Source organism: Parasteatoda tepidariorum, chromosome X1, assembly GCF_043381705.1.
Source record: "Parasteatoda tepidariorum isolate YZ-2023 chromosome X1, CAS_Ptep_4.0, whole genome shotgun sequence".
Classification (NCBI taxonomy): domain Eukaryota; kingdom Metazoa; phylum Arthropoda; class Arachnida; order Araneae; family Theridiidae; genus Parasteatoda; species Parasteatoda tepidariorum.
This window is the reverse complement of record NC_092214.1, coordinates 28,792,223-28,804,838: the sequence shown is the minus strand read 5'-3', so window position 1 is coordinate 28,804,838 and position 12,616 is coordinate 28,792,223. Positions and strand designations below refer to the sequence as shown.

General features: G+C 28.4%; 1 protein-coding gene across 8 annotated transcripts in view; it reads left to right on the top strand.

The window, feature by feature from the left end:
• LOC107446663 (forkhead box protein P1) overlaps window positions 1-12,616 on the top strand; it is a 241,511-nt gene that overhangs the window by 163,288 nt on the left and 65,607 nt on the right. For 2 of the 8 annotated variants that reach the window (XM_071187440.1, XM_043043956.2), the window contains exon 1: window positions 4,057-4,244. The exons of the other annotated variants lie outside the window; for them this stretch is intronic. In XM_071187440.1, the coding sequence (XP_071043541.1) occupies window positions 4,125-4,244 (120 nt within the window). In that variant the 5' untranslated portion in view covers window positions 4,057-4,124. Of the gene's footprint in view, window positions 1-4,056; window positions 4,245-12,616 lie in introns of those variants that run through there. 8 annotated transcript variants of the gene reach the window in all.

Below are 12,616 nucleotides of genomic sequence, written 5' to 3'. Positions count from 1 at the left end.
ACCAAAGGTTACACCTTCTTTCAAATATTGCTTAACGAAATTACTAATCGTCACACTATTTCAGCCATTTCTTTTCCTTTGAAACGATCCCTAATAAAAATCCTCTTTACCTCAAAGTCGACTTGCGTTTAAATAGGGGAAATGAGAAAAAGAACAATTTTAATTTCGTTTTCACCTCTTCTTCGAGCCACTTTACATGCAAAACTGGGAAATGTCGCGATTCGAGAGTAAAACAATTGGTGAAGAAGTGAGAAGCGAAAGGTGATGAAGTCGATGGGATTCATTTGAAGAAAAGAGCTGTAAGCTGGGTATGAGGAGAAAAAAAGATGCAGGCGCAATTACTGACGGATAGCGCATTGTGAGCTCTTACTTTATCCTATTGAGGTCTTTCCATGCATTTTCGCGGTCGCGCGGAAGTGGAAAATTGCCTTTTAATGGGAGGCCGAACGACGCGGGATTCGACGTCATTAGCGGCCAGAATATAAATCACGAAGGGGGGTCCTCCTACCTGGAAAGTTCAAGTTCCATTTAAGTGAGATTCGGATAAAAGAGTTCTCTTTTTGTCTCCTTTTTCTGGAGGGGGAAAAGGCCCGTTTCTTTTCAGAATTTTGCTGGGCCCTAACCTACTTAAAATGATTCCCGGCCCCGTGTTACTGGGTTCTCAGTGTAATTGAGAACTTGCGCATCGTCTGACGTTTCCGATTGGCCCCCCAAGAGAAGTTCAGTTATAATTTTTTTTTCTATTTCTCGCCAGCTGATGCCACAGGTAATTGTATTCTAGATGCGAAAGTCATTGAGGAATTATGTTAGACATTAACGCCTTAAAATGACGTAACGCTTTTCACCCTTTTTTGTTCTTTTCGTGAAAATTTCATTATTTAATCTCGAATTTTAATTTCAATTTCGTCTTCGTTGCAGGATTTTTTTCCTTCAGTAATAACTTGAAGTCTTTTCATTTTTTCCCCTAAAAGTAGATGATGAGCTTCCATTCGTACATTTTCCATTTTAGAAAGATGTCTTTACAATTTCGAGAGAACATTTATTCGTTAGTTGTTTTCAATTTCATTACTTTAAACGCTTTTATCATGCTTATTTATTAAGATAATTAATATCAAGCGCAAATTCCAACAGAAGTATGAAACTTTGTAAAATTTTTTGTGAAAGTAAATTAATTTACATCTATAAAGTTAAAGCACTACAGTTAATAAGAAAACTTTTTGCGTTGACTGTTCATAGATTGTATTCTTTGAAATTATGCAACTCGCTATTTTTATGTCTTATGATAAATTCCTCAAATTTCTTGCCTCCATTAAGAATTTACGATTGAGCTATCATTGAAATTTCGACTGATATACTAAGCAAATTTCTTTACAAATTCATTTTTATAGGAAGATAAATTTTAAAATTGACTACACGTGTTATTGACTACACGGCAAATATTAACGTTTAAAACATAACAGTTCAAAGGTTACACCCATCCACGTGTTGTTAATTAAAATAGTATGCATATTTTTTCTTAATTAAAATATATTTTTATTAATTAATTTCTCAGTTAAAATATATTTTCAAATTAGTAACCTTCGTAGATCATGCTCAATATTTCATAGATTAGCTTGAATATTATCACTGGGAAAATACTTATAAAATAAGAACAAATATTACATCAGCACATCCATTAAAGGGTATGGCACTTGTAGCAAAATTTTATTTTAAATTCTTATAATCTTTTACTATTTAAAACTTATCTTTGAGTAATCAATATTTCATTTAACAGATAAAAATTCGAAAGACAACGTTTTTGCTTATGCACTGTATTGTTCGAGCGAAATGTGTTTATTAAAAAATAAATTTAATTTTACTGCACTGCCTAGTTATTCGATATAGCGCAATAATCTATTTGGCGATATTTTGGCTCCATGAATTCGACGATATACAGTCAAACCCCGCTATAGTGAGCACGGTTTATGGTGAACTCCCGGATATAGTGAACGAACTGTTAGGTCCCGTGCCTTGTTATACACGTATAATGTTATTTTTTGAGGATTTAGTGAACCAAAAAAGTGAGGAAGTTGGATATAATGAACTTTTTTCTGTCTTCAACTGATTTTTTTCTTCATTTTTTTTAATAATTTTGAAATTTTCACTTTAAAATAAATACATATACCGATTTTTAAAACCATCTATAGAGGGGAATTTAGCGATAAGCTTCTTTTATCTCACTTTCCCATCCCTAAACAAACCAAACAGATAGTGCACCTGTAAGGTGTCAGTGGGATCAATATAAATTTTCTGTCAGGATTGCTCATCAGCTAAAGATTACTAAATTTTTTTTTTTTTTTTTGTAAGCAAGACGAAGAGTAATGAAAAATAATTCATAAATATTTCTCAGTCATTTATTTAAATAATGTGCAATAAAAGGGAGGAGTTTGGGAACCATTAGTTAAATTGCCTGCCGAACGAATATAGTGAACTCCCGGTTATAGTGAACCAAAATTTCGGTCCCTTGAAGGTTCACTATAGCGGGGTTTGACTGTATTTGATTTTACCGTTAGCAAACTTTACTGTATCAATGAAAACATATGTTAATGTTCCCTGTTTATCAACCATTTTAAGTTTTTATATTGCAGTTGTGCTATGTATTGATTATTTTGTTAAAAAATAAAAATTAAAATATAAAGATTTTGCTAGGTTTTCAGTTTGATGAACATCAGTCGTGTCCAGTGAGCCTCATCCAAAAAAAGTTATTAAGCCAGATTTTTTTCTTTCTTTTGTTTTGTTCTGATAATCGGATAGTCATGATTTAAGTGACAGACTAAATGGTTCATAAGTTTGACCTAAAATAAGTTGTTTGACCTTATTACTATTAATTATTAAGCTCTATCATCATATCTCTAGATTTATTTAAATCGTTAAAGAAATTGCTAGCAAGTACATAACATTTTTATTTCATAATATACCTTACATAAATACAATATACCTTAATTTTTTTCTTATAATTATTGTGTGAAATAAAATTATTCAGGCTGGTTTCTTTTTTTTCTTCTTTTTTTAAAAGCATCTTCAAAATTTTTTTAAATATCATTATTTATTATTATTTTGATATTTTTAAATATCATAATATTATATTTATCGCTTTGAAAACTAACAGTATTCGAAATTTCAGTTCATTTGCCAATGGGGCCTTTAAGTTAAATTTTGTTTCAATTCAAAACTTAGTGAAAATTCCTTTTTTATTTTTAACTGTTGAAACTTTCCTTCCTTATTTATTTAATACTATTACATTCTTTTAATCACACCTTCTTAGTTCCACCTGTTCTAAAACGAAATAAGCTCTTAGCAACTGTTTTGACACGCGTTTACATTAAATAGGGTTGGGCTAAAAGTGCTAAAGGCGGAACAGGGTTGTTCCTCTTACACAAACTAATCGTGGATTGGGTGCTGATAGACAAGAGCTAAATTAAGCTGCTTTGATTTTTCTTGACCAGTGTCCATGGTAAAAGAGGAAAAGTATTTGAGCTGTGCGGTTTAACCCTGTAACTGGTGGATAAAATAATAACATGAGGCCTCACGGTGAAGTGGACTACGGTCAGACATCCCCTACTATCCCTCTGCGTGACTCAGTCATCCATAATATAAACATGGAGATTCAGCGCAATTTTTCACTTTATGCAGCATCTGTAAGTGAACTAAAAATATTTTAGGTTTTAAAACTAAAATTCATAACTTTAGGACAGTTAAAAGGTTTTTGATTAAAATAAAGAATTTTGATTTCGTATTCTTTCTTTTAAACTTTTTTTAGCTAAAATTCTTTTAGATTTAGTAATTAAAAATCACTACTTTAGAACAGATCAAGTGTTTTTGCTTGAAATTAAGCGTTTTGATTTTCTGTTCTTTTTTCACATTAATTATAATCAGTAAATTTTAAAATCTTAATTGCATGATGCTTAAATCAAATTGGAAACACATCAATTTGATAGACGTATGATTTTTGTTTAACATTTTATGTTAAATGCACTTTAAATTTTATTTAAATTGCCAATAGTTTTTAAAANTGTCCATGGTAAAAGAGGAAAAGTATTTGAGCTGTGCGGTTTAACCCTGTAACTGGTGGATAAAATAATAACATGAGGCCTCACGGTGAAGTGGACTACGGTCAGACATCCCCTACTATCCCTCTGCGTGACTCAGTCATCCATAATATAAACATGGAGATTCAGCGCAATTTTTCACTTTATGCAGCATCTGTAAGTGAACTAAAAATATTTTAGGTTTAAAAACTAAAATTCATAACTTTAGGACAGTTAAAAGATTTTTGATTAAAATAAAGAATTTTGATTTCGTATTCTTTTTTTTAAACTTTTTTTAGCTTAAATTCAAATCAAATGTTTTTGCTTGACAAACAGATCAAATGTTTTTGCTTGAAATTAAGCGTTTTGATTTTCTGTTCCTTTTTTTCACATTAATTATAATCAGTAAATTTTAAAATTTCAATTGCATGATGATTAAATCAAATTGGAAACATATCAATTTGATAGATATATGACTTTTGTTAAACGTTTTATGTTAAATGTACTTTAAATTTTATTTAAAATGCCAATAGTATTTAAATAAATTTTTACTATTGCCCTTTTATTTTGTTTTTAAAATAATTTTTATCTTCTCACTGTAGCAAGAATTGTTTCTTTGACTCTCGATTTAAAAAAAAATAATGTTCAATTGCATGATAATTTAATTTAATTTCTTTTACGAAATTTTTTCCTTCACTGCAAAAAATTTTGGTATAGACTTGCCAACATTTTTGGTGTAGAGGTAAACTAAAGTTTTTTGCAATGTATGTAGTCACCTTTTTTATTTACTCTTTCAATGTTACAGTTTTATTTATTTATTCATTTTCTGTTTGTTTGCTTGTTTGTTTGTTTACAGACTATCCCATTTACACACTAGTATCAATTTAATTTCTCCATTGCGAAAACATTTCGTTTTAAAAACAAGCACATTTTTAAGAATATATCGCCCTAATTCTTTCATACAATTTTGTCATTTTTGTGCAGTTTCTCTATACAATTCTCTACCTTAAAAAAATGTAGTTAGTTTACCTGAACACCAAAAATGGTGGCACCTTTAAACCAAACTTTTTTACAGTGTTGGGGTATTAAACCTAATTTTAGTTTCTTTCAAAGGATCTAAATTGTCTTAAAATTAGAATAATTTTAATGATTTTTAATCTGACTAAAATGCTAACATTAAACTTGTTAGCATTAAATTTACCTTTCCGCAAAATTTGTTAAGGAACAAAAAGTGTATATATTTTTTTACACCAAATTAATTCTTTTGCAAATCAAATTAAGTATTTTGCTACATACCTTTACTTCTTTAAATATCAAATAAACTTTCGTAATCAATTTATTGGCTTATACTAATTATATTTTAAATTTCAGGAGGATGTTCAAATTAAATAATTTCATATAAAACAGGTGTCATTTACGAAAAAAAAATTTTTTTTTTAATTTTCGTTTCTTTTGCCAGTCAGTTATCAGTTATCATAGTTAAAACTGAGTACTGAGTAACCAGTATAAACTATAATTGTATTGGTGAGTTTTCATCTTCTTATACTTCCTAACGTCTTTTTTAAAACCGCAATTACAAATGATCTGAAAATTGTCTGGTTTTGATTGACATATTAAGTATTTTGTTATTAAATAAATCATGCTTTGCACATTTAATTAGCAGTTTTATCTTTTTTGAATTTAATAATTTTTTTTAAAACTTCAAAATTTGCATTCTTAAGTTTTGAATTAATTTTTGAAAAAACACCTTTGACACCTTTTATTTGAAGGTTAGGACTTGCTAAACAAAATACTAATTCTGCATTTAGGGCCCCATCTGTATGTCAGACCGAAAACTTATCAGCCGATGTGTTATGCTAAAATTGTGTATAATCTTAAGGACCTTTAATATCATGGAGGTGAAATAAAGGTCAGAAAAACACAAACCATTACTGAAAAAAAAACACAAATTAAAATTTGTAAACATGATTTATAAACTTCACAAAGAGAAAAGAATTAAATAATTAACACATAATAATAATTTAAAATTGTCAGGTATGTTACCAAGAGCCGGAACCTAAGCAACCATTTATCCTACACTGTTAAAAATGTCCGTGCGCATTGAACCAGAATATGGTTCAAATTAGCTACAATTTTAGTTTGGTGATAAGTTGAACTATAATATCGTGCAAATTAAGTTAGATTACGCGATATTTTGATTACGCGATATAACGTGAACGCAAAGGTTCAATGTGGATCAACAAATTTTTACGATATTGTTGGTTAACATTAAACCGATTCTTCTGATGATTGTGTTAAGTCCTTTTTTTATGAAAATATTCTAAAAGATACTCTCTGGTGTTATCTATTATTATTTATTTTGCAGTGATGTTATCTATTATTCTCTCTAATGTTGTCTATTATTATTTATTCTTCGAAAGTGATAAAAATAACACAAAGAGATAGTATTATAATAATTTTATTTAAAATTTTTATAAATCTGAATATTTAGTTACTCTATCTAACCAATTTTATTGGGAATTATACTTTAAATATATTTCTACAAAAGTGCAATTTGACATTCCTTTCAACTAACTTGTTAAATTTGTCAAAATAGGATTTAACTCAAGTTAATCTATGCAAAAAATTAATTAATAAAACGTGAATGACTTAAAAAAATGCGTATGAAAAATATTTTAGTGTGATTTATTATTTTTTATTATCTATTTTATAAATGAAAGAAAAACTCTTTTATTGTTAGGTGTATATGTAAATTTTTACCCCACTTCAAACTATATAATTTTAAATGGCAATGTACGACATTTGTAGGAAATCGGTTACACAAATTTAAGCGCAAATCAATATATTTACATGGGAAACAAACAATGACCCTGTCAAAATCTGACAATTCACTTGCATGAAAAATGGGATAAATAATATTAAAACATGTTTGATTGCCTATGGAAACTGAGAGTTGTTTAAATGTGATTATTATAAACACCAACCTCTAAATGAAAAAACTCTGTATTTTTCTAAATTCCTTTTTTTAAGGAATCTAAAAATATATATTAAAAGCTGTGGATACGCAACACCTTGGGTATGGATAGTTGAACCTTTAATAGATCAAGTTTTGAGAATTGAAATAAAACGCCGTTTTACGCACTCTAGTCTTTTGTAAAGAAAAAAAAAGTTCCAGCTGATGTCTTCTAGTTGAAGAGAGGAAATTTTCGATTTTTTTTTCTAAAACTAATTTGAAATATCTCAAAGTTTTATTAATAGTTTGACATAATTTTGAAATGTGAGATAATTTAAAGGAATTTTTATTGATGAGCTCAACAAAATGGCATACAAATGTGTTACAGCTAGAATTATCATCGAGTTCTTAAATATTATCACCTTCATCGTAAATCAAAAATCTTCAAACGTTGTCATCGGAGGCATTATAGGAACATAAATTGTCACAGGGAACAGCTTCTGTTTAAGATAAACAGTGATTTAAGAAAAATTAAGAAAACATCGCTTTTTAAGTTTTTTTTTTTTTTAAGTTATGCATTTTGACCACGACAAAAGTTTTATAATGAGTATTTCAATGAAACAATCCTTTTAAATTATTATATAAAGCTTATATAAAAGTTTGGTAAAATTGATTAAAAAATGTGACGCAAGGAGCAAGATAAAAGAAAAAAATACATTATCATAATAAAATTCTAATCTTCTTATACAAATTAATGCAAAATTGCCAATCAGATTGTTAATCTTCTTTAAAAACTATTTTATCGATAAAAATGTCAATATTAAATATCAAACATAAATTTTAATTCTGGACAAAAATATTTTTTCGGAAATTTGATTATTTTTAAAATATTTTGTACCTTAAGCAGCATAAGCAAGCATTACAACATAAACACTGAATGCTAATAAAACAAATATTTTTCAATAAGCTGTATTACATACTTTCGTTCAGTAGTATAGAAAAAGTAATAATCTTCTGAATACTAATAAAATAAATATTTTTCAATAAGCTGTATTGCATACAAAATAATGCGTTCAATTTTAATAAAGTTTCAGAAAGGTGCTCCGATTTTTAATTGCATTATTGATGATGTTTTACTTGGTGCTTCAATGTAAACGCAACATTTTTTAAAACATTTAACAGCATACCTAATGGAACTAAAAAAGAAGCATTGATACTTCCTTTCGATACTATCGATTCATCTTTTAAGTTGTTTGGATTGGTATATACATGCTTTCGTTCAGTAGTATAGAAAAAATAATAATCTTCTGAATACTAATAAAATAAATATTTTTCAATAAGCAGTATTACTTTTACATGCATTATTTACAAGCTGAATGCGCATTCTTACGAGGTAAAATAAATAATCAATACCTTGGTATGAATCAGCACTGCGAAATGATGTACAAAACTGGAAGACATTTACCAACACGAATAATACAGCTAAGGTAATTCCAATTTTTTATTTATTTATTACAATTCATTGCCCTTCCCAAGGACTTTACGTTATTAGATTAAGTAAAACACGTTTTTAGAAGTTCAATTTATTAAAAAGAAGATATTAATAGCCGAAAATTAAACTATTAATCGTGGCGAACTTGTGATAAACAAAATTTACGACACTCTAGTAATTTTCTCCATCAGTTTTGCTTTTTATTTCATAATTTTCTTATTTCAATTAACAATGTTTAGAAACTAATTACTCAGAGGAAGAAAATGGTCAAGACAATCAGAATATGGTGAAATTTACAGTGTTTTTGGCTCTATGGGAACACTGAAAAGCTCGGTAATTTTTGCCAAAGCGCTTGGTAATGATTTTGAATAAAATGTGGTTTTATAATACATAATAAAATCTGATAAATGTGGTGAAAATCGAAAAAACCATTACCATATGAATGAAAAAATTACGAAATGAGTGGTTTAAATACGGTATTTTTTTGGTTTTATTAACCCGAATTATGTTTTTTCATTCTTTTTTATTACCAAAAATAACATTAACATATAGTACGATAATTTTACGAGGATTGTTTTTCTTCATGTAAACATCACAGCTATTATAAATTAATTATTTTATCTAGCATTCATTTATCCCACTTCTAAATTAACACTTTAGGGTCATAGTTAATGCACAGTTACCATATTTTTGTTGGACTACCATAATAAGCTGAAAAGAGAAAAAAAAGTTTAATTTTTATTTATTTATTTGAAAAGAAAAAGCGCTACAACTTACAGCGATAAGCTTACACTGAACGCAATTTGCAATATATTTGTTTTGAATTTTATGAAGTTTATTGGGTAAAGTGAAACATATTGTTCACTGCTATAAGGTCAACATAATTTTTGCGCTGATGGATGAAAGATGACATGCGAATGAAAGGCAAAAAAGCTTTGATAGTTTCGAGTAAGACATACGACAACAAGGGTTTTAAATAAATTTGCAACATAATTTCATGTTATTATTACGTACTTGTTTTATACCTTCAACTTCCTTTAAAAATACTTTGTTTGAAACATTATTTAAGTCAACCCCAGTTACTTTGATACTTGGATACAAAACTGACCAATAGGATTTAAAAACACAAGTTAATATCGATATTAGCATATTATTACCAATCGAAAATAAATCGAAGTTTAGTATAATACTATGAAGTATAAAGATACATCGATACTTTGTATCACTATTTTCAGTGGTATCGATACTTTATTTGGATACTATGTCAATAAGCATATCTTTCAATATGGGTAGAAGAGTGTATCAGAAGTTCACAGTAATCACCAGACAATATTTTTAAAATAAAAGTAAAATAAGTTATTTTTGAGTGACATTAATTTATTTTTAAAAACTTGTAATATTTTTCAATTTATTATTTTTTTTTTTTAATTTTAAAGATTTTCTCAGATTTTTTTTTCTTTTTGGTTTTTACATATTCTTCTAGATTTTTTGGGTTAGTGATTACAATGCTCACTGCTATAAAAACTCTGTTTCAAAACTATATTTTCTATATAAAAAAAAATATATAAATAAAAAAAAACTAATTAAAAGTCAAAACACAAAAATTTATCCTTTATTTTTTTGTTTGACACTAAATTGACACATCCATATTAAAACCGCTGTTAAGATTTAATTTTTTCTGAAAAGATCTTTCTTGTATTAAATCACTCATAACTTTTTAAATAATGTAAATTGAAAGCTGAAACTATTGTTTCAGTGTGTGTGGAATTAAAATTAGAACATAAGCAATAAAAATACTATCGACGATTTTGTCATTTTTTTTAATTCTGAGACCACTTAAGTACGAATACACGTCTTTACCTTAATCTGAAGCTTAATTAGTTAAAATAAATCGGCATTTAAGGAGAGCAAGGTTAACAATGGAATATTAAAATTTATGTCACGTAATTTTAATTTATTTCAATAGATTTCTTAGGGCTCTAAAACAATTAGATATACCAGATATTAAATAACAGAAACACAAAATCATCGGTCTGTTTTTCTATTCTTAACTAACAGAAATATCCTAGTCGAGACTTCTTCCTGTTTAACCAATATAATATGAGCGAAGTAATATCAGAAACCGGAAATATCAGATAACATATAAGGCTAACAATAAGTGAAATTTGTCTTTTTCTGAAAATATGTCTGTGTTACTATTTTTAGATATATAATTTGCAATAATTCAAGCATAATTCATTTTTCAACAATAATTCATTTCTATTAAAATATTAACGCAAGTAAAAATAAAATAATAATAGTTACATATATATATATATTGAAAAAATTTAATAGTTATCAAGAAATATTGAAACGTTAATAAGCATATTATTCATGTTTTACTATAGAAATTGAAATTTCCACGAATTGATTTTCAATTCAAATATTCAATATCTATAATCGAAGCATATCAAACTAACTTAAAATCCCTCAGATTAAATCTAGAGGCTAAACGTTAAATCATCGAGAATTATAAAGATATTCCTTAATTATTAGTATCAAATACAAGTATTTCACAAAAATAAATACTTTTCAAGTATTAGTACAAAAAAGTATAAGGGAGACACCTGTGAGAGCGATGTTCTCTGGCTGCCGGCAGGATGTGAACCAAGCACCAGCGAGTTCGTAGTAGGATACTCTAACCACCATAGTTGTACATCCCGGTCTAGGTAGAGTTATGAAGCTTTATATAGCTGCGTACACAATGATACATTCCGACATACATTCCATTCGCTTGAAAATGAACATGCACAGAAATGAGCAAAAAATGAAATTAAAATTATCTATCTCCTGGCTAAGCTACTAGGACTATATTTTCCAAATTTCTACCCTTTGTGTCATTGTCATTGTAAAATAGCATGTTATGATGCGTCATTGTGGTGGTCATTTTGTAAAGTTTCCTCCTAACTCTCCCTGGATGAAGGTGTGCTGTATAACGATGGTGGTTAGAGCATTCTGCTACGGACCCGGAAGTCCTTGGTTCGAACCCTGCCGGCTACCGACGAACATCGCTCTTACATATACCTCCCTCTACATCACTTTTGAGACTAAGTATTTTGCTCAAAAATGAGTATATGCTGCTTAAATTTTTTATTGATACACAGATGGAGTTTTCCAATTTGACTATAATTTTGTTTCTAATCTATGTGAACACATTTTTACTCAATTTTGAGAACCTCTTTTTTTACTGTGCATGAATTGCTGAAAATGAAGTAATTAATGCAGATGATATTATTAGGGTAACTTATAGGAATGAATTTATTCTACTAATTAATATATAAAAAAAGTAGTTTTTTCCAATTCCTATTTTCCTATTGAGCCGATTTATATGAATTGATGTTATTAAATAGCATGGTGCGTAGCGTTTTTAAAAAGTGCTTAAAGGTGCTTATTTTCGATTTTTGTTTTTTAAAAGCCCTTAACGGTGCTTTTTTTTATTGGGTGTTTTTAAAAAGCGCTTAATTTTCCTTTTCGAAAATGAGATTTTTTTTCTTTAGCGTGTTGATTTTCGCCACGTATTATGCAAAAGCGTGCTTTTTACATTATTCTATTCAACATTTTCACAATCCATTTCGGCGTACCGTCGGTCCATAGCTTATAAAAATGCCGATCATTTTGAGTGTTTGATGAAATACTTGCGAGTCCGCATGTCCGCCTACAGAGCTGGGTTTGGTGAGATTATTGCTCTTTCATGTGCAACTCTGCTGCATTTTGCAAGATATTCTCAATTTCAAGCTTCATTTTCCACCTTCTGATATAAAACCGGAAAATCTCTTGATCATTTTATAAAGGCTAATATAATCAAGAAAAAGTTATTTTATCATGATCATGTAAAGTCTTTGAAAATTATTTTGCATTTTGCCAATGTATATAGTGCTTAAAAATATTTTTGAGTCCTTAAAAAATACTTAAAAGGTGCTTATTTTTTGTTGAAAGATTTGGCTACGCACTCTGAATAGGATATCGATACCTCAATAAAATCTGCACTGTTTCAATCTCTCTAAATATATTAAAGTATTAAAAATTAAACTATTTCCAAGCCCAGTTATAATATTGAACAAGTTT